At 35.6% G+C, this 24046-nt stretch overlaps 1 protein-coding gene across 2 annotated transcripts; it reads right to left on the reverse strand.

Moving 5' to 3' along the window:
* Positions 1-1419: 1419 nt before the first annotated feature.
* Positions 1420-20505, reverse strand: LOC128224372 (sodium-coupled monocarboxylate transporter 1-like). Of its 2 annotated transcripts, XM_052934191.1 has the most exons (17): positions 20423-20498; positions 18977-19109; positions 15981-16452; positions 15350-15418; positions 14336-14387; positions 13365-13432; positions 10800-10880; positions 10411-10484; positions 9793-9933; positions 9181-9402; positions 7930-8045; positions 7255-7325; positions 6603-6689; positions 6217-6386; positions 5193-5293; positions 4553-4680; positions 1420-4028 (listed from the first exon to the last, which is right to left on the reverse strand). In XM_052934191.1, the coding sequence occupies exons 3-17, from the start codon at positions 16329-16331 to the stop codon at positions 3858-3860; spliced, it is 1902 nt and encodes a 633-aa protein (XP_052790151.1). In that variant the 5' UTR covers positions 16332-16452; positions 18977-19109; positions 20423-20498; the 3' UTR covers positions 1420-3857. The 2 variants fall into 2 exon arrangements, with proteins under 2 accessions (XP_052790151.1, XP_052790152.1); XM_052934192.1 differs by lacking the exon at positions 18977-19109 and having other exon boundaries at positions 20423-20505.
* Positions 20506-24046: the final 3541 nt, after the last annotated feature.

Below are 24046 nucleotides of genomic sequence, written 5' to 3' on the forward strand. Positions count from 1 at the left end.
AAGAATTGAAATAGTTAGACACTGGGGCCGTGTTTTTCATACTTGCGCTTCAGTGCGATATTACGCGAATTTCAACGGTGACTTTTACTAAATGTTTTATTTGCATAGCTTATAAAAGTAGAAATATAAAACCAAAACCATTTTCTGAAAGCTTGTTATTACTTCTTTGCAACGATAGCAAAATTTATTAAATTGAAAAATAATTAAATTTGAAAGACACTAGGGCGGTGTTTTTCATACTTGCGCTTCTGAACGATATTGCGTAATTTCAATGGTGACTTTTAGACATTATTTGCGCTTCAATTTCTTCCATGTTTAGACAATTTATTTAAACAACTTCAAATGTATACAGTTTTTCAATGGTTCAATTCAAAGAAGCCAACAGTAAAATATCATGTACAATGTACCATTTGACATTGTCAAAAGGTTAGACCCCAAAGTTACGCCCCCTATAAACTCAAATCCTGGACCCGCCCCTGCATACAATGATAAATGTTGTTTTTTTACCTGTGTACACCTTTATGATACAGTAAAATAATAAACGTGTGCGCATACCTTAATTGTTTCCATTAAGGATATCACCTTGTCTTCATCCAAAATGGAAGGAATGGGTCTTATCAGAACACTAACAGGAACGTTGTGAACTTCAGAAATCTGATCTGAATGAACACTTGTCACCTCAATGTTTCTGTCACATGTGGATACATCCGCCATATTTGAATCACAAGTTGTCAAGCCTTCAGAATTCGTGTGTTTTATCCCAGGTATGTTGTCTTGCAGATCCGCACCGTGGTCATTATTTTGAGAGCATGTTGAATGTGAAAAGAGAATAAGAAATGATGAAATCCACATTTGACAACTGGCACGCATCACTGATCGTGGAAGTAAACAAAGATGCTCGATTGTTATTAATCGATTAACTTTCAGGTCAAAGCGCAGTAAATTGAATATATGGAGCGGTTACATCCCTTTCGGTGTGCTTGGAGATTGAAACCATGTATGTGTACGTGTAACCTTACCAGTTTTGATTTTCTAGTGGAAATAGTAGAATATTAACTATACCGAAACAAAAAAGAAACGTTTTCAAGTTACCATTTGCTTTTAAAATAATATATTATAGGGTTTCCGTAATTTCCAGATACTTTTTGTCTTTAACGTTTGCAAAAAAATAACGGAAATTAGCATATTGCGGGGTGGTTGAATAAGGAATACTGCAAGGAACGACTTCCTTATTTTTATTTTGTATTGTTTCATTTCCCAAAGTAACTTAATTGGAATGAAAAGACGAAACACATTACAAAGAAGTGTTTTTCGCCTATTTGCAATAATATATTTTGAATAAGGAATAAGAAACTAGTTTTGTTTTGTTTCTTTTTTCCTTATTCGATATAAGAATAAGGAATTAGGAACTGGCTTTATTCGAAAAAGGAATAATGAAAAAGTAACTAACTTGTAATCTATGTACATTCGAGTGGGGAAAAAAGAAATATATATGTATATTCATATTTAAATATTTAAAAAAAAGTGTTCAAAACAAAAAGGAGAGATGATATAGAACGGAAAGAGAGATGTATTGGAAGGGAAAGTCGCTTAGACGAGTCGGAGACGATATTGAGATGAGTTGTTTTTTAACTTTTCAATCAAAGATAGCAATACATGTATGTACATGGTGGAGGATATGCTTGTTAATACTTATGGTGTAAGATGTGTCTCTAAACAATAAAAGCTACATAATGATAGTGCCACGGCGTTATGAATGTTTTTTAAGTTGTAACAACGTAACTTATGAAACAAATACACAAACTTCATACAACGTTATAATGCATGGCTGGCTCAATGTTGTGGCAACGTAGTGCCAACGTTGTCTTAACGTTATGAAGGACGTTATCTCAACGTTAGGAATGTTGACTTTTCTTAACGTTGATAAAACGTTATTTTTGCAAACAATTCACAACCGTATACTCGTATTAATTAATTGTTCGTAAATCGAAACTGCGTCTATCAAAATGACCAGGACACCGTTGTCAGAAAGTTAGGATAACGTTTCTTTTAGTTTATGGAAACCGCGAAAAAAGAAAGCCTAACAAAGTCTTCAGGACAAGGTCTGTTTGACGTTAACATAACGTTTTCACATCACTCAATTTTCGTTATCATTTTCATATTTGTAAAATCATTACATTTTTTTGTTTAACGCCGAAGATGACGGTTCAAGCGCATTCAACAAAAAAAATGTTAATGATGAAAACGATTGCGATAAGTGTTGGGATTTGCAATAAAGGTTTCGTAAGAATTTCCAAGACTACAGGTATATGACGTACAACATATTACATCAAACAAATATGTCACAGCTATACACATACCATAATGTAAATATAACAATCATTCTCATTGAACATGATAAGGCAAAGTAGATGAACAAAATCAAGTATTGGTGAAATATTCCAACCAAAAGATGCACTGCGGCTGCAGATTAATGGACTCTTATGAACGTTGGGTATGAGATATGAATTTGTTTGTAAATGTTTGAAATAAAAAAAATATTTTTATTGTGTAGCATTTTGTTTGACGTAGTAATCTAGTTTTTGACCAAACGTTACACAGTTTCAAATTAGTCATACAAATTGGACCAGGAATATTGCAAACATAGAGTTTCTGGAGAGTTCACACGATTTTGTTTTTATAAGATTTGACCTAGTGACCAAGTTTTAGATCCTCATGACCTAGTTTCAAACAAATGTTACACGAATCCTGACAAAAATGGCTTAGTGTTCTTATATTTTATCACATGTGACCCAGTTTAAAATTGTCAAAGAGTTTATCAAAGGAAACATTCTGATTAACGATGGTGTATATTTGGCGAAATACAATGTTTAGTTTATTCTAAAGATTTGTTCTAAGATTTGACCTAAATGGCCTAGTAATTGGACCCATGTGACCTACTTTTACAAGCAGTCAAAATTTGATCACGCGACCACCTTTGAACATAATGTGACCAATGCATGTAATGATATAGTTCCGGACAGGAAAGGCTGACGGGCGGATGGATGGATAAAATGACGGACAAACGGACAATGCCAGAACAATATTCCTCTCCTTAAACCTTTGGTTTTGCTGGGGATTATAAGTATCTTCCATGGCCGAGAGTGTAAGATAGGTTCATTCCGACCCGAGCGTAGGGTGTTTTGCGGAAACGAGGTTTACCGAGTTTCCGCAAAACACCCTGCGCGAGGGTCGGGATGAACCTATCTTACACGAGCGGCTATGGTAGATGCTTTTTCTCCCACCTCAGTTAAACAAAATTAAGTAAAAATGTATTTTTTTGCCGGAACTCTTTTGTACTTAATGAAATGATTGCGTACGGATATGCAATATTCGTGGTTGTCATGGATATTCGCGCAGTGATTCCGAGTATGTAAATGGTCTGATCGGTCTTTAAATAGTTCTAAGGAGAGTGAAGCATTATTTCTTGAAAGGTGCGTGAAAACTGTTTTCTGGTGACATTCGAAGCGAGATATAATTAACTCGCGTTCTAGATATTGCCACAAGACAAGGTTTCCATGATGCGCTACAGACGACAGTCTTCAACAAGGGAGGTAATTACAATGTGGTGACCATTAAAAGAAGTTCCATACGGGCATTTTATCTTCGCCCGTGGGCAAGATAAGAATTTCTAGCATGGTTAAATTAATGGATCTTTTTATCTGAGGTGGGAGAAAATAAACTATGATAATAGCATGCAATATATTTATTACACAAATAATCTCTAAAAACTACTTTTTCAGAATGCAAATGTTCATTTTCAGTGTCAGTAAAAACAATTATGAACAAAGACAATGTAACAACATGTCGAGTATCTGTTATATTTGATTCATTTCATCGTCTGTAAATACTTTGTTGCTATAGACTACCGATGCTCCATCCGATCCATTGACGTCCTGTGTTTTTGTATAACGCTGTGATGATGTTGTTTTAACTAATGTCCCATTCTGTTCCATGTTCTTTTCTTTCAATGTTTCTTCTAAGATTTCCTGGATACGCAATAATAATTATAAACATTCGTTCAAACAAATCAAAATTATATATGAACTAATTTAAGTCACTATTATTTACTCTTTTATTGAACTTTTTTCTTATTCGGAAATGTATCGTTAAGAAGCCACAATAAATAGTTGATTTAATAGTCTAGAAAATTTTGACTCAAAACATATTCACGTAAACCGGATAAACGTTTGCGTAAAATAAATCGCAAACGGAACTTCAAAACATCTCTGAAAAAAAAACTTGTTCCTAAATATGCTCAACATCGTATTATACTAAAACATGTTATTACAAGGGAAGTAAGTTTTACCATTAAAAATGCACATTAATATAATATAAAAAAAAACCCGAACCTTTGAAACTTTTTAATGTTCACCAAACTTGTATTGTGATAGTCCCTTAAGCTTGTCTACGCCGTTGACGAATGGATGATAAACTCGATTTTCTTCGGGCAACATAAAAGCTAGACTCCTCTTTGTACTGATATTTCTTTAAGCTAGTCATCAATACTTACTTGTGGATGTTTATATTTCCTGCCACATCTGAGCGGGGCGAGTATTTTATCAGGCAAGTAACAGAACAGACGGTCAAATATCGGAATAAGATATTTCGAGTCCACCTCCGATCTCCCCAACAGTGGCACTGTGAACGATGAGAAATATAACATGCGGGAGATTGCACTTCCAGAACACATAGATAATATGTGATCAACATCCTCCAGGTATGTGTACTTTTTATATATACAAAGTATATACAATGTAATCGATATCCTGAATACATTGACTATTTGTGATCTACATAATACAGGTTAGAGAACCTTTTTGAGTTAAAAGCCTGTCGTCGATATCCACAGCGCGTAAATAAATTGTGCTATACATCATCCAGTTATATATGTGTACTTTTTAAAATTTAAAGCGTGCAATCGATATCAAAAACACAATGTGATCGATTCCGTTTAGGTTTGAGTAGGAACAATAATGACATTTAGAAAATCGATAAAAGAAAAGTACTTTATTCGCGAGCCAGTGATCCTGCCGGTCTATGTTTAAAGGGATTATTCACAAACGACTTTTATGGCCAACTGCAACTTAAACAAGTGGACGTACACGTAATGCTACGCAGAATCTCTAAAGAGGATTCAAGCGGATACTTACGGGTGATGGCGCTAACGATGAGACCAACAATTACAGAGACAGCCACGCCGATGGAGGCAAACCACATGTACGACAATGTGTAGAGATGCTCAACGCCCGAACTGGCAAACAGAAGAAAACTTATTGAGAATTTCTCTTTAAAGGTATTTCCAAGGTCAAGGCTGCAATGTCATCGGCCATATCGAACTCGTATAGATGAAGGGAAAACTGAACACATAGCTTTGAATGAAAAGTGAGCATTTTATTTAAATTCCATGAAATGGTGGTATAAATATCATTGTTAATTTGGGTGGAATTATATAACGTGTTAAGGTTCTCATAGAATTCTATATACATTGTCATTCAAATATTTAAACAAGTTGTTGTAAGTTTTTAATTGTTTAATTATCTCGGATATTTTTAACCGACCCAACTCAGTGCTCAGTTTACCATTTGATGATGGCAAATTTTATACCTCTTCCTCGCAAAATTGGTCAAAATCAAGAAGCAAACAATAAAAAACCGCGAAATTAAAATAATTTTTAGTACGTTCTATCATTTCTTAACTTTTATGCAAGGAAAACTTTCAACCACTGAACAAATGTATTCCCTGTCTACCTTAAAATGTGCTTATATGTAGTTTATCTAAATGTAATTGTGTAATTTTAACTATTTTATTTCCGGGAAAACGGAAACAAGCATAGTTTTAACCCCTAACTAAGATCTTGTTTACATGCATATGGTTCAAAGGCTAACAGACATAAATATTAAATAATAATTCTTCGGGATACCGACTTGCAACATTAATTAAGTATAAAGAAATGATAATATCAACAAATTAGAATTTAGTTACGTTCTCAAAATGTCAACTACAGTAAATTAATTAAGCCGAAGCAACAGTAAGCACTCCCCCAAGATACATACAACCATACATAGAAACCATCTGACAGGTCGTCAAAGTTTTAGTAAAATTTATGTTTTCACATGTGATAGTATAATAATGGCTGAATCATTTAAAAAAAACTAGAAGGGCAAAACAACCTACATTTGATAGGCCGTAGTTGTCGGTGGTATTGTAGTTGTGACGAGACTTTCCAAAACGGTGCAGTTGGAAGTTGGAAACTCCAGCGCGTAAGGTTTTTTGGGCAGGCCGTATGATCCAAAACTGATCCATATCGGTATCGCCAACCCGACAAATCCGCCAATCGTACAACCCTTGTGTGAAAGCAATAACGCATTAGAAATAATCTTTGATTGAAAATTGAAAAAAACAATGCATGGTGTAAACATTGCTTTGGTTGTATAATGTTAAGCGAAACAGAAAGATCAGTTACTAGTATGACACGTTTCAAGTGTGCTATTATAACAGTTTAAACTGCTTTACATTCCCTGCGATATTAACACATGGGTAAAAATACAACAAACTCTAACCAGCCAATTGGCCCACGGAAAGAGGCCACCGAGCAGGAAGATCCCCAGCAGCGGTCCCGATGCGGCCCCGGTAAAGCTGAAGGAAGCCTGTTATAACAAAGCAGCGGAATTACAGGGACAAGCCAAGGACCCTACAAGCTAAACAAAATCCATATCCGGAATTTTTAACCGGAAATGCCTATCCGGTGTGCTAGAAATAAATGTACGTTATTACTCTCATCCATGTTATTAAATTCCAGAGGAAAGAAAACTTATCCGCGAGTTAGAGTTAGATAAAGCAAATGACGTTGTTCGTTTCTGACAATTGTCTTAGCCCAAAACTCTTGATACATTAGTGATGTATATCCGACTGCTAATCACCAGTGTAGCCCCAAATTTTACAGGAACAGACAAAACAGACACTCAAAACTTGCATTTTTAACCAGATACTCACTACTAGAAAACAAATATCCTTTGAAAATAATGATTCACCTCAGAATCTCTTCACGCAAAGAACAGCACACGAGAAAAATGCTGTACATTAACAAGGAACTCAATACAGCATCGTCCGTGCAGTAGAAAGGTGAATTGAGATGCGTCACACAAAGGGACGACATAAAAACATAATCATTGTACAAGTTGTCTATTAATAAAAAAAATAGAGACTAGGTACCTGTACAACGGAGCCACCTAGCGACATAGCAACGAAAGCAAAGCCCACTCCCGCTCCACCGAATATTAGTACTGCAAGGCATGTGATAAGGTTCGTGTACAGATATTGTTAACACAATCAATCAAGAAATTGTTATTCGCATGCATTTTTTAAAAACGATTGAACTATTGAACCATCGTTATTTGTGTTGAAAAGGTGCGTGTCCAACATTTTAAAGGTACTGTACAGTTGGTGTCTTGTTTAATCGATTTTGTATAGCAACAATACGACTCTAAAATCTTGTAACTAAAGACAATAGTGTTCAAAACAATTATAACTGCGCTATTGTGTGATTGCCTTTTGTTATTGAGAAATATATTAGCAATACCGATGCGACTCTTGTAACGTAGTTAATCATCTTGTTCTTACTCCTTTTTTGATCTATTTACCCCCGTTGATCCACTGACCAACATAGGGTTTCAAATGTACTAGTATTTCAATTATGCATCGTTAGTTAATTCCCTATCATCGACTTTACTGATACGTAAAAACAAAAACAAAACCATGTTAAGTTATGGTGTGTAAATCGCTCGAATACTCGATGGTCATTGCAAGACCGAATGGCGTGTATTCTTTCAGTTATATATTGTTATTGTTTTAAAATGTTTTTACATGCACATGTTTTAAATGTCTTACCTATTACTTTGGTGATCCACGTACGTGCGGTCTCAGACACACGATGACCAACACAAGGCTTGAGAATGTCTTCCCACACAACGGCTGCCAGGGCATTCAGTGAAGAAGACATTGAGCTGAAATAGGTGGCCTATATGGTATTGAACTGTATGGTTATTCCTGCTGTTTTAGTTCAGGATAGACAACGAAACATTGAGCTGAAATGGGTGTTATATGAAAAAATATAGCCCCTTCTGGCGATTATGGCATGTCACTGTATTGTGATTGCTGCTGTTTTAGTTCAGGACAGATAAGAAGACATTTAGCTGCAATAGGTGTAATATGAAGAAATATAGCCTCCGGGCGATTATGGTATGTCACTGTATTGTGATTACTGCTGTTTTGGTTCAGGACAGATAAGAAGACATTGAGCTGAAATGGGTGTAATATGAAAAAATATAGCCTCCGGGCGATTATGGTATGGCACTGTATTGTGAATGCTGCTATTTTAGTTCAGGACAGATAAGACGACATTGAGCTGAAATTGGTGTAATATGAAGAAATATAGCCCCTTCTGGCGATTATGGCATGTCACTGTATTGTGATTGCTGCTGTTTTGGTTCAGGACAGATAAGAAGACATTGAGCTGAAATGGGTGTAATATGAAAAAATATAGCCTCCGGGCGATTATGGTATGGCACTGTTTGGTGTTTGCTACTGTTTTAATTCAGGACAGATAAGGATACATTGAGCTGAAATTGGTGTAATATGAAGAAATATAGCCCCTTCTGGCGATTATGGTATGTCACTGTATTGTGATTGCTGCTGTTTTAGTTCAGGACAGATAAGAAGACATTGAGCTGCGATAGGTGTAATATGAAGAAATATAGCCTCCGGGCGATTATGGTATGGCACTGTTTGGTGTTTGCTACTGTTTTAATTCAGGACAGATAAGGATACATTGAGCTGAAATGGGTGTTATAATATGAAGAAATAGCTCCTTCTGGCCTATTATGGCGATTGCTGCTGTTTAAGTGTTCAGTAAATGACTTTTTTTGACCAGATACAAATCTTCTGTTACAACATATACGATGGTGTTAAGGATGTTAGGACTAGGTTAAAACTTACGTAAAATGCAATGAAAACACTATAATATGTCTCCACGTGCGCATACACTTGATTGAGTGACTTATCTTACATTTAATAGAGTGTTGCACTTTAGATAAAACTGCAACCGATTGTGAACAAATAATTGAACATATCATACTTCACCTAAGTGCCCCACTGAAGAGTGTCGACATGAAGAGGCCGGGTAGACCGGGATACCCTAGAACCTCCATGACAAACAGCGGGAGAAGCTGGTTGGGGTTGCTGACCTGCTTATCTGAGAGTGGATCACACCCTTGCTGGACATAGTAAGCGAAGACGACCACGCCTGACAGACAGGATAGCGACATGATGATAACGACGCCCACCATGTTAGTTAAGACCGCCCTTAAATTGGACAATTATAATCCATGTTAGTTAAGACCGCCCTTAAATTGGACAATTATAATTATTTTTGCTTTGAGAAAAGGTTCACAAAGAGTACCACATATTCACTGAAGGATCCTTACACTAAGATATATTAGTTTTATTATAACTATTTAACAAGGAAATATTTCGATTACCAAGTCAGCTGTTTTTTGTGTATTAAATATTAATGATACCTTCATGTAAATTGTTGAATGACTGGATTTAAATCATCTGACCATTCAACAACCTAATGTGCATACGCCCTTTACTGAGTGCAGTGGTTATGATCTAAACAGGTAAGCTTGCATTTTCTTCAGTCAGACTGCTTTTAGAATCTCATGTTGTTCCCATATTCCGCTATCCACGTACCCTCTTGATTTGTTGAGAGTGCTAACGGCGCAGTAGCGCTGGACGCTCTGCTGGCTCATACCAAAGGCGCTTAACCAGAGGACACCCCCTCCAACAACTAAGGTCCATATACTGTGTCTTGTCCGGGGATCAGGGTCAGCACTGGAATATACATGTATAAAGTCATACTTAGTTTGGTATATGATTAGTTGCAAATAATTGGAATCTTTCTGTTAATTCGATGGCCAATATTGTGATAAACACAGCAGCAATTTTAGAACACGAGACAGATTCAATCCAACAATAAGGTGCACGAAAGACAACACACGTACAGTTTACACCAGTTTTCACGTGAAAATACTGCAGGTGCTCGCGCTAATTAAAACATGTAACACGGTCAGTGTCTTAAAGATTTGCAAGAATATTGTAAACGTTTGGTCAAGATCAGCAGTATACAGACATTAAAAAGAGTTAAATATGTATACCTTTAGTGGTTTAGTGTTGATGTGATGGATGATGTATTTTGTTGTCATTATACAATCCCGGGATGTAATTCGTTCATATTATATACTTGTATGTGTAACAGACTGAATCCAAGACCTATTAGAAGCCTTACCAACCAAAATAACATAAACATACTCCCAAAAGTATATCCTTTTCCATTCTTCGTTGACTTCCCACACACGATCCATGCCGCCAACTTTTATTGCACCCTGTGAAAGGACAAAATCAAAATAAAACGCACATACGCACACGCACACGCAAGTTTCCAAGCATGCATCATTCATACACAAATCTGGACAAGGAATTAGTTATTGTTAGATGACAATAGTTGTATAGAATAGATGATTGATTGCATATACATTTTTATAAATGTAAAATTTAATTTGTATGAAAAAGATTAAAAAGAAACTTGTTAATGTTGACGCAACATGCAAAAACAGAGTTATAAAAGTCAAAAGCGAAAATGTTTTCTTTTATATATTGTCAGTTAATACGTCTTTTGCTTCGATTAATCGACAACTAACCTGAATGCAGATTGTGAGCAAGCCGGCAACAATGACAACACACTGAAACACGTCCGTCCAAATCACCGCCTTCATGCCGCCCTAAACAAGAACATATCACTTGGCAACACACTGAAACACGTCCGTCCAAATCACCGCCTTCATGCCGCCCTAAACAAGAACATATCACTTGGCAACACACTGAAACACGTCCGTCCAAATCACCGCCTTCATGCCGCCCTAAACAAGAACATATCACTTGACAACACACAAAAACACGTCCGTCCAAATCATCGCCTTCATGCCGCCCTTAACAAGAACATATCACTTGACAACACACTAAAACACGTCCGTCCAAGTCACCGCCTTCATGCCGCCCTAAACAAGAACATATCACTTGACAACACACTGAAACACATCCGTCCAAATCACCGCCTTCATGTCGCCCTAAACAAGAACATATCACTTGACAACACACAAAAACACTTCCGTCCAAATCACCGCCTTCATGCCGCCCTAAACAAGAACATATCACTTGACAACACACTGAAACACTTCCGTCCAAATCACCGCCTTCATGCCGCCCTAAACAAGAACATATCACTTGACAACACACTGAAACACGTCCGTCAAAATTACCGCCTTCATGCCACCCTAAACAAGAACATATCACTTGACAACACATTAAAACACGTCCGTCCAAATCACCGCCTTCATGCCACCCTAAACAAGAACATATCACTTGACAACACACTAAAACACGTCCGTCCAAATCACCGCCTTCATGCCGCCCTAAACAAGAACATATCACTTGACAACACACTGAAACACGTCCGTCCAAATCATCGCCTTCATGCCGCCCTAAACAAGAACATACCACTTGACAAAACACTGAAACACGTCCGTCCAAATCACCGCCTTCATGCCGCCCTAAACAAGAACATATCACTTGACAACACACTGAAACACGTCCGTCCAAATCACCGCCTTCATGCGCCCTAAACAAGAACATATCACTTCACAACACACTGAAACACGTCCGTCCAAATCACCGCGTTCATGCGCCCTAAACAAGAACACACCACTTGACAAAACACTGAAACACGTCCGTCCAAATCACCGCCTTCATGCCGCCCTAAACAAGAACATATCACTTGACAACACACTGAAACACGTCCGTCCAAATCACCGCCTTCATGCGCCCTAAACAAGAACATATCACTTGGCAACACACTGAAACACGTCCGTCCAAATCACCGCCTTCATGCCGCCCTAAACAAGAACATATCACTTGGCAACACACTGAAACACGTCCGTCCAAATCACCGCCTTCATGCCGCCCTAAACAAGAACATATCACTTGACAACACACTAAAACACGCCCGTCCAAAAATCACCGCCTTCATGCCGCCCTTAACAAGAACATATCACTTGACAACACACAAAAACACGTCCGTCCAAATCACCGCCTTCATGCCGCCCTAAACAAGAACATATCACTTGACAACACACTAAAACACGTCCGTCAAAGTCACCGCCTTCATGCCGCCCTAAACAAGAACATATCACTTGACAACACACTGAAACACTTCCGTCCAAATCACCGCCTTCATGCCGCCCTAAACAAGAACATATCACTTGACAACACACTGAAACACGTCCGTCAAAATCATCGCCTTCATGCCGCCCTAAACAAGAACATATCACTTGACAACACATTAAAACACGTCCGTCCAAATCACCGCCTTCATGCCACCCTAAACAAGAACATATCACTTGTCAACACACTAAAACACGTCCGCCCAAATCACCGCCTTCATGCCGCCCTAAACAAGAACATATCACTTGACAACACACTGAAACACGTCCGTCCAAAGCATCGCCTTCATGCCACCCTAAACAAGAACATATCACTTGACAACACACTGAAACACGTCCGTCCAAATCACAGCCTTCATGCCGCCCTAAACAAGAACATATCACTTGACAACACACTAAAACACGTCCGCCCAAATCACCGCCTTCATGCCGCCCTAAACAAGAACATATCACTTGACAACACACTGAAACACTTTCGTCCAAATCACCGCCTTCATGCCGCCCTAAACAAGAACATATCACTTGACAACACACTGAAACACGTCCGTCCAAATCACCGCCTTCATGCGCCCTAAACAAGAACATATCACTTGACAACACACTGAAACACGTCCGTCCAAATCACCGCCTTCATGCCGCCCTAAACAAGAACATATCACATGCCAACACACTGAAACATGTCTGTCCAAACCATCATACCGTCAGTAAGAACATATTATTATTACAGACTAGAACAAATCTGCTAAATTTAAAGTTTCTTCCTTACGCACCATACATGATACTATGCATCGTAGTGCAATGGTAAAAGGTTATAAGTTGTATTGGCGACACAATCGGTAAACAATTATAATGGTAAATGACTTATTATTATGTGTAATAACCATTAAACGAACTTAGCTATTGAGACCTTATTTGCCTACTAGCCTAGCCTCTGTTTAAATCTACCGATTCACCTGATAAAATATGCTGAAAAGACACTACAATTACCAAGAACGTGTAGACTGTTGCAACACACCCGACTATGACGATGGTCGCCCAGGCCGGAAACCCCGTCACTGAAATATTATAGCTTGATAATTCGAGATAAACTAAGATAAGATCAAATAAGAACCGAATACCAAGTGATCATTTACGTCATAAATGCTACGGCGGAGGGCAATATTTTGCTTCAAATGAAGTCTTTATACAAATATAACTTTACTATTTATTCACCATTTTAAATGAAACAAAGCGAGAAACTACGCCGCTTACAGAGCCCCGCCTTTGGTCTTTTACTAGAGTTTGATTGAGAATTTAGTTTCTTAAAGCACTTCGACAAACCTATTCACAAAACCACCGCCTGATTGACTACTGTCAAAAAATTAGTTTGGGAAAGAGGTTTGTCGAAGTGTTTGAGGAAACTAATCACCTAATCAAACTCCGGTAATACTGCCCTTTGTTTCATTTAATATGGTGAAGAAAGGTAAAAGTTACCTTTGTTTTAAGTCATCATTCGAAGCAAAATGTTGCCTTCCGACGAAGCATTTATGACGTAATTTATCATGTGGTATACACACACTGACCTTGGACCAATAACAAAGCGACTGTTTGTTTAGTGGTCTACATTATGTATGGAGAGATTGTTCCGAATGAACAGCAACCACTCATATTTGCACTTACATATTTATAAGTGCGTGGACATTTATAATTGGCCTTCGATTTTGGAATTGTTTTAGATGCGGTAACTATTTTAAATGGCAGGTATATTAACTGGTAAAATTACGGAACCATGGACACAGAGCAGACCATGATTTTCAATTAAACAGTGTTAGAATGCATAACCTAAGAAGGAAGTCATATCAATTATCTGACATTAAATAGAACATATATAGATATAGCATTCCTGAATATATTGTTAACTCTTTTATTTTCGATCTGAGAGAATGTTCCTTAAATGACGTAGCCACAGCAGTTCATACCAGCTTCCAGTGCGGTGGATGGAGCGAACGAGGCGATGCCCATGTACAGTACCTGAAGATGAATTAAGGTAAAGTTAGAATTTATTTTGATCTTCTTAAGTCGGCAGTCCGGTGAATAAATTTTGACTGATAAACCTTTAACTACTTACTAAATAATGCATTTATGGAAAATATAAATTACTGATAACAAGAATGTAACCGTGTATTTAATAGAAGAAAGCGCAAAAATATTCACTGATCAGTGAATGCTAAAAGATTTACCGTGGACTACTATAGTTTTGTAAGGTAGAAGTACCGTGTTTTATGCTCATTTCTTTAAAATTCAACTCGGTATCCTTCATCGACATTTATTCATCCTTTTTGGAATATTAAAACAATGTTATAAATGGTGGTAAATCTTATTTGTAAGAGTGCATCTTTAAAATAAATGTTAACTTTCTTAGTGATCAGCGCGAAATACAACGGCAATGCCTTAATATTAGTCAGTGTGCATGCATGAGCTTTTTAATCAATCACTTTATAAAACCATTCAATAGGCAAATGGAAACATTTAAAGTAAATGGGAAGTTGGTTTCGTTTCCAAATGGAAATTTGGAGGATTTGTACCTTGTTTAATATAGTTTGGGTTGAATGAATGATTAAATGTGAATCTGTTCGGCGATCCTGTCGGAGGTTTATACACATGCTTTAACAAAAAATAAATAGGTTTTATTTTCACAATTAGATTTTATTGGTGTTAAATTTTATTCAAATTCTGTAATGCTCAATGTGGTTGTGTTAGTTACCATTTTAAAGTTACCATAAATATTTTATTTGAAATGATATTATCATGAAATGTCGACAAAAATGTCGAAAAGGAATTTCTATGTACTAATGCCAACACGAAGAATAACAGTGACATTGAATGTTATGATGGATACTTACATATATCAAAATCAGTGACATTGGATGTTATGATGGATATTTACATATATATTTTTATCATGCTTTCTATTGATAATTGCACACGAATACCTGTTGTACTATCATGATGAATGTTCCTGTCAGTTTGGCAACCTTTGAGTTAAATCGAAGCTCCAGATACTGTAAAATAAAGTAAAAAAAGAAATCAATGCTAGTGACCATTTAAGTTTAAGGTTCCTTCGTTGCATGTGTATCAAATGTACGTGGTTTTTGTCCTCTTGAATAAGGGGAAAGGTAAGATATATAAAGCCCGTATACCTTATGTTTAAGGTTCCTTCGTTGCATGTGTATCAAATGTACGTGGATTTTGTCCTCTTGAATAAGGGGAAAGGTAAGATATATAAAGCCCGTATACCTTATGTTTAAGGTTCCTTTGTTGCATGTGTATCAAATGTACGTGGTTTTTGTCCTTTTGGATAAAGGGAAAGGTAAGATATATAAAGCCCGTATACCTTATTTTTAAGGTTCCTTCGTTGCATGTGTATCAAATGTACGTGGATTTTGTCCTTTTGAATAAGGGGAAAGGTAAGATATATAAAGCCCGTATACCTTTGAAAATTTAGGTCTCGAGAAATAAAGGACAGTACATATACGTGAAATTCGTCTCCATCAGCAATTGCGAATCGTGACGATGTGTTTAAAAAGAAAAGTCAATGAAAGTCAATAAAAACACAAGACGAACCTCAAAACTGCTTGTAAGCTGAAGTGGGTACAGCAATGGGACGAAGATAGTGGCAGCCAGGAAGATTGAAAGGAGCATCCCTATCGTTAACATGAACATCATGGTCCCCGTCGTGTACATTTCCGCTGGGTTTCCCAGTATAACGATCGCCGAGAAGAACGACACGAGAATGCTGATAGAGACCGGAAGAAGGCCAAGCTTCCGGCCACCCATGAGATACTCGCCGGTCGTCGCCTCGGTTTTGCCGAGGGTTTCACGGACTGCATAGAAAATCCCGATGACCATGGAGACGGCCAGCATGGCAGCGAACACCACCCAGTCCCATGGTTTGAATTTCATGTCTTCTGTCATTCTGTCTAATGAAATTCTTGTTAATACTTTCTGTATCACTACCAGTGGCGGATCCAGGAATTGACGTTAGAGAGGCGTTACTAAGGGGCGCAACCTTTTGACATGCGCACCACCCGTAGAACTGAAAGTATATGGCATAAACTGTTTGCATGGGGATTCGGGGTTGCTCCATCAAGAACATTTTAACAATTTGCAGTCGGAAATTGTGTACTATGAGCATATTTATTACATATTTTTTTCTCCCCTATTGATAAAAAAAGTAAATTTGGGCAATTTTAGAGGGGGCACGCGTTGGGTGCCCCCTTCTAAATCCGCTGGTGATTACAAATAAGTATGTGCAATGATTTTGAAAACTAACTTACAATTCATTTATTTATCAGTTATCAAACTGATAACTGTTAATATTAAACTAGTTTGTAAATAGTATATTGCCAACTAGATTTCTTCAATTTTTACTTTTGAAGACAGACAGTAACTTGTAGGTTCTATTTTGAGCAGAATTCTGTTCATACAAGCATTAAAATATTATTTTTGTATTTTTTATTAACGCTTTTCATCAAAATAAAGCATTCTATGTCATATGTGAAAGATAATTGTTTACAATTGTACTCCCTGTGCGAAATTTTCCAACCATAATACGTACGTACGACTATCTGTTTTACGTACGGAAATATGGGAATTACACCCAGAATTAAGGAAAACAGAACAGTTTACGTGTGCCCGTAATTAAGTGGACGTAATATTTAAATTAACCGGAATTTTTGAGCAGGAATTTTCAAAATTTAGTGCGTAAAAATATCCGAACTTAAAAATAAAATAGAATTTACGTTTTCCAAACAAACGGAATGACCATAACAACGGACGTACTATTTTAATTAATCGGACTTTTAAAAGTCTGTCTGTAAAGATGTGACCGTGAAATTTCACGCAATAATTAATGTAACTGGAATTTACAACATTTCTAGAACTCTGCAAAAAACAACATTCATATATTTTCACTACATGCATGCTTAAACGTTTTCTGACTTTTGTTTAAATAAAAATAATATATTTTTCATTCATAAAATTATAATTTATTTTATTAGATACTTTTATGACAATTGCATGAGTTAATATTTTGTTATTTTAAGATCAATAATGAATGCAATACAAATTTATTAAGAAATGAAGAAACACTTATAGTGTACACAAACTTATTTGAAAATAAAAGTTTTTGGAATACTGCGTGAGTTTGGTGCATTTTTGATAATTTTCACTTTCCTAACACGGACACAACTTGCTGGTTGGTTATGCCTTTTTTATAATCTGATCAACATGTATTCTGTTCAGCAACTATTACGTCACACAATTTTTTTTATAGGGCTTTATGATGCACTCAATTTAAACATTGCCCTTTTTAAAATACATTGTAAAATTATGGTTTCTATTTGAGTGCAATCTGAAAGTCTTTGAGTCACGAACTATAGCTATGACGGAAAACCATTCATAACTTATCTATATCATAAACTTTTTAATGACTCATAACGTACTTAATACAATGGATGGCATTTAATTAAAGTTACATTTTAAAATAAGTGTTTACCTTTAAACCATGAGAGATACTGATTATATCCAGCAAAACAATAGGAATCTTCAGAAGGTTAAAATACCATGGCTGCGTTTACATCAAGAAAACTCGCCTGATCATTTGAAATCCACCGATTGTATTCGTTACTATTAACTGATAAGCGCAGGCAATACGAACAAAAATAGGTTGGGTAAATTACTATCAGAGCACACTGATAAAAGATTTGTAATTAAAAAATAACGGCCAGAAATAGTTTCCAACTGTAATTTTGTAACATGTTGAATATTTTCCGTACGAAAATGAAGTACAAGCCAGTTTCATATTTTTTTCTGCATACAAATAAATTTCTGTCGGATTATATGGGTAAATTTGATATTCCTGCCGCTTTCATGCAAAATTCTAGCCGGATTCCTCCTGAAAACTTCGTACGGGTCTTATTTAACATTTAAAGATGCACTCTTACTCACAGAATAACATTTACGGGAATTAATACATTTGTTTTAATTTATGAAAATGGATGAATGAATGTCGAAAACAATGGTTACCGAGTTTAATTTGAAAGAAAGGTGCAGAAAACACGGTATTTCTACCTTATAAGATGATAGTAGATCACAGTAATTCTTTTAGTATAACCAATCATTTGATAATATTGCGTTTTCAGCTATTAAATACACGGTTACAATCTTGATGTCAGTCATTCATATTTTCCATTAATGCATTAGTTAGTAATAAGTTAAAGGTTTATGATTAAAAATATATATTTGTTATACATGTGCTTGTATTGATTTTGAATAATAGTTTCAATTAAATGATAACTTGCACGCAATTTGTTTGCATTTCAAACGATATTACATTGTGCATGACTTACCCTGTAAATCGTAAACAACACTCAATATATAAGCAACAAAATCCTCCTCTTCACTTCATCTGTTCTATATTTAACAATAAACACTCTCTCCTTTATAATTCAACCAGCCGACGAATTGGGTTTAAATGCCTTACAGCTGCTATCATATTACAGTTCTAGAGTGAATACGAACAGTTTCTAAGTGGCATTAAATAAAGAAGGTGATAGAACCTTTTCGCTTTCACCCCTCGAGTTGCAAAGGTCATTGCTTCTGGCGGTTTGTAATTCGCATTGGTGCATATAGAATAACTAAACTACCTAGTAGGTAGTTTACAGCGGTGAATAACGAATAAGCTGCAATCTTCTGAAAAATAAAAATTGAAAAAGAAGCTTGTTTGTTTCTTATACTGCCTGCTTGTTTTACTCTGGTGTGCTCCGGGTACGCCTTACTGTGTTATTGTAATTTGCTGTAACTCTTTTTTTATTTTTCAAAGTATTTACCTAATTTGTATACAACGTGTACAAAATATATCAGCCTTCCAAAATATATATGCTTTCCAAGTATATAGTGATTTATTTTATTTTCGAGCAATAGTTTACGAGCTACCCGATCATCCCTCGTTTATTGTAAAATTATGTTTTCTATTTGAGTGCAATCTGAAAGTCTTTGGGTCATGAACTATGAGGGGAAATCATTATTTAACTGATCTATATCATAATGTTTTAATGACTCATAAAGTACTTAATACATGGAATGACATTTAATTCAAGATACATTTTAAGATAAGTGTTTACCTTCAAACCATGAGAGATACTTTTTATATCTAGCAAAACAATAGGAATCTTCAAAATACTAAATCCCATTGGCTGTGTTTACATCAAGAAAACACGCCTGCACATTTTAAATCCACCGAGTGTATTCGGTACTGAGCCCTGATGATCTACATACTCACTGGTTTCTACCAGACCTTAGATTAACTGATAAGCCCAGGCAATATAAACAAAAGCAGCTGGGTCAAATAACTATCAGAGCACACTGATAAAAGATTTGTATTTCAAAAATAACGTTCAGAAATAGTTTCCAACTGTAATTTTGTAACATGTTAAATATTTTCTGTACGTAAATGAATGAAGTACAGTCCAGTTTCATACCATTTCTGTCCACAAATAAATTACTGCCGGATTACATGCGTAAATTTGATATTCCTGCCACTTTCCTGCAAAATTCTAGCCGGATTCCTGCTGAATATTTCGTACGGGTCTTATTTAACAATTAAAGATGCACTCTTACTCACAAAATAACATTTACCACAATTAATACATTTTTTTAATTTATGAAAATGAATGAATGAATGTCGAAAACAGTGGTTCTTAATATGAAGGTCACCGAGTTTAATTTGAAAGAAAGGTGCAGAAAACACGGTATTTCTACCTTATGAGATGATAGTCGATCACAGTAAATCTTTTAGCATTCACCAATCATTTGATAATTTTGCGTTTTCAGCTATTAAACACACTACACATATTTTCCATTAATGCATTAGTTAGTAATAAATTAAAGGTTTATGACACAAAATATATATTTGTTTTACATGTGCTTGTATAGATTTTGAATAATAGTGTCACTTTAATGATGTTACACGCAATTTGTTTCGCATTACATTGTGCATGACTTACCCTGTAAATCATAAACAACATTCACTATATAAGAAACATAAATCCTCCTCTTCACTTTATGCGTTCTATATTTAACGATAAACACTCTCTCCTTTATAATTCGCTCAACCGACGAATTATGTTTAACCATGTATTACAGCTGCTATTATATTACAGTTGCAAGGCCATTGCTTCTGACAGTTTGTAAATTACATTGATGCACAAAGAAAAAATAAACTACTTAGTAGATGGTTTACAGCGGTGAATAACGAATAAGCTGCAATCTTTTGAATAATAAAAAAGTAAAAGAAACTTGTTTGTTTCTTATACTGCCTGCTAATCGAGACATTAATTATATACTTTTATGGAAGTCTGACCGGAGTTATTCTTTAATTACTTAAGTTAAACCAAGTATTTGAACATTATTGAAAACTGAAAAACTATTAAAAATGGAATGACTTAAAGACTGTGGTCTTTTGATGTGCATTAGGAACGCTAATGGGGCATTTGCAAGGGTCAATGTTAAAAAAATATTGTGCATGGGTTGTAACTACACTCAATACCAATACAAATGGTAAGGGTTGCTTTTATCTCAAATAAGTATCACAATTATGTGTCTGTATTATTTTTAAACTTTTTTTGAATTGACATTTTGAATATCAAATATAATTCATAATTATTGATGGAAGCTCTGCCTAACAAAAGGGCATAGTGGGGAATAGTAATACAGCAGCAAGGAGTCGGAAAATGGAAGCAGACCTGACTTAAGCATTGCAATGTTAAAAAATTTGGTAAAAACTAATAGGCTATGACAACAACTTTTTTGGCTTTGGTATTAAGAAGGAAATCACAAAACATGAACACTGAAGTGCATACGGATATAAATTTTATTAGGTTGTATATGTTTTTAATGAATCTCAAAGGAAAAATGTAATACAAAATAGATTTAAACAATTTAAGGTTGAATATTATTTATAAGAGTATAGCTATTGGAGGTTCTTCATTATCTGTAGCAGTTAAAATGCTGACAGTGGTGTATGCATATGATGTTGTGATCGTAGCTGGTTAAATTTACATATCAACAGTCAACCACACCTGTCATAGGCCAATGCCTAAACACCAGCAGTTCAATTTCAGAAAAATAAGAACAATGTATATGAAAAGGAACATTCTCTTTTGTGCGTTTTTATAGTTGGTCTATGATTTAATAAAAGTTATAATGCAGTATTTTATTTCATAATCTGAATAGGTCTGGAATTGAGCCCAATTAACATTACATTATAAAGTATGTCTTTATTTCTCCATAATTATTATTATTATACCAGGGTTTATTGGATCAATTGGGGATGAACCAAAAGTACCAAAATCAGCAAGTGCAATTTTTCCTTAAAACAAGACTGAACTTATGAATAAGGGCTAGTATGAGGTCAAAAATGCAATATTTTATATGAAAAAATAGATATTTCTATCCCTGTCTCAGCTGTGTGTATACACTAAAGAATAGCATGTGGGGGTCCTGTGATTTTTACAAGACCCACTCAGAAGCTATTTTTGAAAATTACTGGGATTTACTCGGTCCAAAAACTCAATTAAAATGTACACTAAGATATAAATTCCAAGTTTTGGACATTTTTTTTTTCATCTTGCAATGGTATCATCTGGTGTCTAGTCCCTTGAAATGTATTTCAACCATGCCTGAATGACAGAAATGCAAGGTCAAGCTCTAGGAAATAATGGTGTAAGATGAAGGCTATATCAAAGGATGGATTTTTTTTAAAAGAATTGAAAAATAGCTTACCATTACAATTAACCAGTCTGTAGTGTTATATGAATTTATAATGAACTACTTTGGCGAAATGATAATGTACAGGATATTTGGCTTATCAAAATAACCCCTGTTCTAATAACAACAACATAAAACCATCACACATACTATTAAATCTGAGGCAAAATTAAAGTAATGCAATTCATGTAAGATGCCGCAGCTGACAATTATCAAATATCATGAATGACAGGAAGAGTATATCCATTATCACACTCTTTTGGGCAGCATTTGTCATTATTTACAATTGAACAAGAAGGCATTTACATAAAATGAGATTAGCTATGAACCATGAGTGAAGTAATAATGTGAAAACAAAATGATACACATGAAAACGCGATAACATTGTAGCAGAAAAACATGCAATGAGTGAAAATGATTACGGTATAATATGTCAAAAATCATTTATTTATAGGTTAAGCAGTGCATTTGGTTGGGGGAAAATCTTGATTTTTTAAAGGCTGTAAACTGCAAAAAGGTTTGTTCAAAAATAATTTCATAGCCGTTGAGGAATGTTTGGACTATGTTTCCATAAGGGCATTAGGTTATTGTTATTTTAAATAATTATCAATTTGGAAGACATTTCTAGGCAGCCATAAAGTAGAGCCTGTTTTTTAACAGTGATCAGACTTCAAACTTAGAAAGAAATGTTAATGAAAAATATAAAGACAATTGAAAGCAGAAATGTCAAAAGGCTTATTGCCGAGTTGTTATAGGAAATTAGACATTGACTGCCTTGTATATAATGAAGTGTACTAACTATATGATATGAAAATGATCAAAGACAACAGTTGTAGAAATAAACGAGAGGCCAAAAAGGGCCTATGCTCTACTGGCATGGCTTTTGTGGTCATATCAATCTACAGCATGTATGTATGGGTAAAAGGCAACAGACATATAGTTTATGTTTTGTGTTTGGGTTACCTGAAAACGTAGCACGTTCAACATCTGAGCCCAGAAAGTATTGTAAGCAGATTAGTTGCATGAACTATTTTAATATGTGCCAAGTAAAAGTCATCTGACAAAAAAATGCTTTCAAAACTGTACTCATAGTAAAAATGTCTGTAGTTTTAAAAGTTAAAAAAAGTTGGTCAAAAGGTCAAAGTCAAGGGCATCCTAGGACAACATTGATCAATTTGAACAAACATTCACAATCAATTGTGCTGAGATGGATGCACGAACACACAAAAAGATTTTCAAACCTTTCCAGATTTATGTTCCAAACCTGTGAACCCTGGGTGTGGCCAGTAATGACACCAGGTGCATAACTTAAACATTCACAACCAATTTTATTAAAATGAATGAGCAAACTACAGAACTAAAAAATGGCCTTTGAGCTTTTAACAAGAACAAGGCAGAGTAATTCACAAAATCAACTGCAGAAGCAAAAAGCAAATTGTCTCTCAAAATCCTAGATTTGCAAATTGTCTCCCTTAACTCTAGACTTGAATTTACATGTACATGTAAACTTGGCTAAAAATAGAATTCGCTCATGCAGACCTGGCTAAAAATAGACAGCATTTCTTTAAAACTTTCATGGCCCATAATCTAGGCATTTATGGGCGGATCTGGCTGGTTTTCGAAAGGAAGACTGTATCGTGTTCACAACCAATTGTTTACAGACGCACGAACGCACGACCGCACGGACGCATGACCGCACGGATGCACATACTACGTACACATTATCATCGCATAAGCTCTTCTGGCCTTTGGCCAGTAGAGCTAATAAAAACAAATTAATCTAGATTATCTGTTAGTGGCACTGGTATAGCAACAGAAATAGTATGTGAACATCAATACAGAGTGAAAAATTGCATCTTAAT

Source organism: Mya arenaria, chromosome 17 (genome assembly GCF_026914265.1).
Source record: "Mya arenaria isolate MELC-2E11 chromosome 17, ASM2691426v1".
Taxonomy (NCBI): Eukaryota; Metazoa; Mollusca; class Bivalvia; order Myida; family Myidae; genus Mya; species Mya arenaria.

Coding starts and splice junctions, on each gene's coding strand:
- LOC128224372 (XM_052934192.1), bottom strand. CDS start 16,331: ATGACAGAAGACATGAAATTCAAACCATGGGACTGGGTGGTGTTCGCT. Junction 10,485..10,799: donor TGCTCACAATCTGCATTCAG/GTTAGTTGTCGA, acceptor GTCCTTTCACAG/GGTGCAATAAAAGTTGGCGG. Junction 5,294..6,216: donor ACAACTACGGCCTATCAAAT/GTAGGTTGTTTT, acceptor TCTGTTTGCCAG/TTCGGGCGTTGAGCATCTCT.